This window comes from Chaetura pelagica, unplaced genomic scaffold (assembly GCF_000747805.2).
Source record: "Chaetura pelagica isolate M959 unplaced genomic scaffold, ChaPel_1.0 scaffold129, whole genome shotgun sequence".
NCBI lineage: Eukaryota > Metazoa > Chordata > Aves > Apodiformes > Apodidae > Chaetura > Chaetura pelagica.
The window spans coordinates 383821-386185 of NW_009954536.1; the positions used below are offsets into that span (position 1 = coordinate 383821).

Genomic DNA, 2365 nt, shown 5'->3' on the forward strand with positions numbered 1-2365 from the left:
GCGTGGACCCGGTTGGCGTGGTAAGAGCCACGGCCACCATAGGCCAGGCGCAGCTCCTCCACCTGAGCAGGGGCAGAGGGACGGTGGGTGCCCAGACCCCAGCCAGGCAGGGGGGGAAAGCAGGGCCAGCCCTGACACCCCCCCAAAGCGCTGAGGGTCAGCCTTGGGCTCCAGCTGAGCTCTGCCAGCTGGGGCTGCAAAGCCAAGACCAGCCCCAGTGCTGCCTTCAGTGGTGCCAAGGGGACCATACCTGCTTGGAAACGTCTGTCAGGAGGTCCGGGGAGGAGCGGCACTGCCTCTCGTCGTAGCGGGACGCGTAGTGCTTCCTGCGAGGCCGGGAGCATGAGGGGTGTGTAGCCAGGAGGGTCCCGTCCCCTCTCCCCAACACCACCCAGGCACTGCCCCCCTCAGCCCCCCCGGTACCTCTCAAAGGGCAGGCTCTTCATCTTCGCCTTCTTCCCATGCTCCAGTAGCTGCCTCTGTGTCCTCCCACTGCAGCAGGGGGGGAAAAGGTGTGAGCCCCATCAGCCCGGGCCAGCTGCACATCCCAGGGGAGGCTCTCCAGGAAAAGCAGCTGTCAGGAGTCATTCCCAGGCAGGGCTGGCACAAAGGGCATCAGAGCTCTCCCCATGCCCTTCCTGGCCCCAGTGATTGTTTTCCCGTGAGACTTTACCTGTAGCGGAAACTGGAGCCCTTGCTGCACAGAAGGGCTTTGGGCTTTGACTTGGGCTCTTCAGACAGCACTGCCTCTCGTCGTAGCGGGACGCGTAGTGCTTCCTGCGAGGCCAGGAGCATGAGGGGTGTGTAGCCAGGAGGGTCCCGTCCCCTCTCCCCAACACCACCCAGGCACTGCCCCCCTCAGCCCCCCCTGGTACCTCTCAAAGGGCAGGCTCTTCATCTTCGCCTTCTTCCCATGCTCCAGTAGCTGCCTCTGTGTCCTCCCACTGCAGCAGGGGGGGAAAAGGTGTGAGCACCATCAGCCCGGGCCAGCTGCACATCCCAGGGGAGGCTCTCCAGGAAAAGCAGCTGTCAGGAGTCATTCCCAGGCAGGGCTGGCACAAAGGGCATCAGAGCTCTCCCCATGCCCTTCCTGGCCCCAGTGATTGTTTTCCCGTGAGACTTTACCTGTAGCGGAAACTGGAGCCCTTGCTGCACAGAAGGGCTTTGGGCTTTGACTTGGGCTCTTCAGACAGCCTGAAGAAGGCATGGTACTCCACACAAGTCTTCCAGAAAGCTTTGCAGGTGTCCCTGCTGGCCATAGTGAACTCCAGCGTGTCCTTGCACAGCGCCTGCACACCCAGAGCCAAGGGTCAGGGGTGCAGGGCCAGGCTCTGCCATCTGCCCCTGGTCCCCCAAAGCATCACCCTGGGCTACAGGCAGCACCACCCTGCTGAGGATACAGGGGTGGGAAGGAGAATCACCCATGAGCAGAAAAATTGATTTTAGTCAAAATCAGGGCCATTGCCTGGCTGACCCTTGGCCCACAGCCACCTGGCAGCTGCCCACAGCGTGGTACTTACAGAGATGTTTGCATGGAGCTTGATGAGAAAATGCTTCCTCTTGAAACTCAGCTTGCGAATCTTGGACCAGTTGAAAGTGTTGATCTTTGTGTTGCCCTGCAAGGACAGACACAGCAATTACAGGAGGATAGAGAAGATGAGGGTTGCAAAATTACGAAGAGCCAGAACCTGAGCTTGTAGGACACTACACTAGACCCTGCCTGCTACCAGTCTGGGGAAGGAGTGCCACGATTTGGTGGTTCCCCAAAGTGGGAATCAAGGTTCAAGGCTTAACTGCCTACTGAAGCTACTTGTAAAACCCCAGGATACCAAGAAAAACCACACAGAGATCCAGGCAGTGAGTCCCATCTAACCCAGCTCAAACACCACGAGTTAAAGCAGAAGCAGCCTTCCAAAAGAGGTAAGACCCTCCTCTCCTTCCCTGGGAAGAGCAGCAGAACTCAGCTCCCTCCCATACCTCTAGGCCCAGGTGAAGCAGGCTGCATGTGTGTGCTGTGCCCCTCACTATCATTGCACACCCATTTAGGTGCAGCACAACGCTGGTGTCACAGCAGGACCTGCTAAAGCTGCACAACTCCACGCTGTGCCACCAAGACCCTCTCAGCTTGCCGGGAGAGCCCATTAAAACCCGGCGCAGTCACCGTGTGCGAGAGGTGTTTATGGCCCTGAACAAATACTCAGGTCTGGCAGTGCTAATTACGAACAGCAGACCCACGGTTAGGACTTTATTTATTTATTTCCTTTTTTTTTTCCTCCCTCCCTTGCTCTGACAAGATGTTCCCGGGCTGAAACAAGCTGGTGTGGGAGGCAGGAGCTGCTTCCCGCCCGCTCCGGGACCGCGCGGT

General features: G+C 58.6%; 1 protein-coding gene across 1 annotated transcript in view; it reads right to left on the reverse strand.

Moving 5' to 3' along the window:
- Window positions 1-2365, reverse strand: part of FRMD7 (FERM domain containing 7) — a 12658-nt gene that overhangs the window by 803 nt on the left and 9490 nt on the right. The window contains exons 8-11 of the mRNA XM_010004765.1: window positions 1521-1616; window positions 1126-1289; window positions 876-944; window positions 246-326 (exon numbers count right to left, since the gene is read on the reverse strand). Coding sequence (XP_010003067.1) covers window positions 246-326; window positions 876-944; window positions 1126-1289; window positions 1521-1616 — 410 coding nt within the window. The remainder of the gene's footprint in view (window positions 1-245; window positions 327-875; window positions 945-1125; window positions 1290-1520; window positions 1617-2365) is intronic.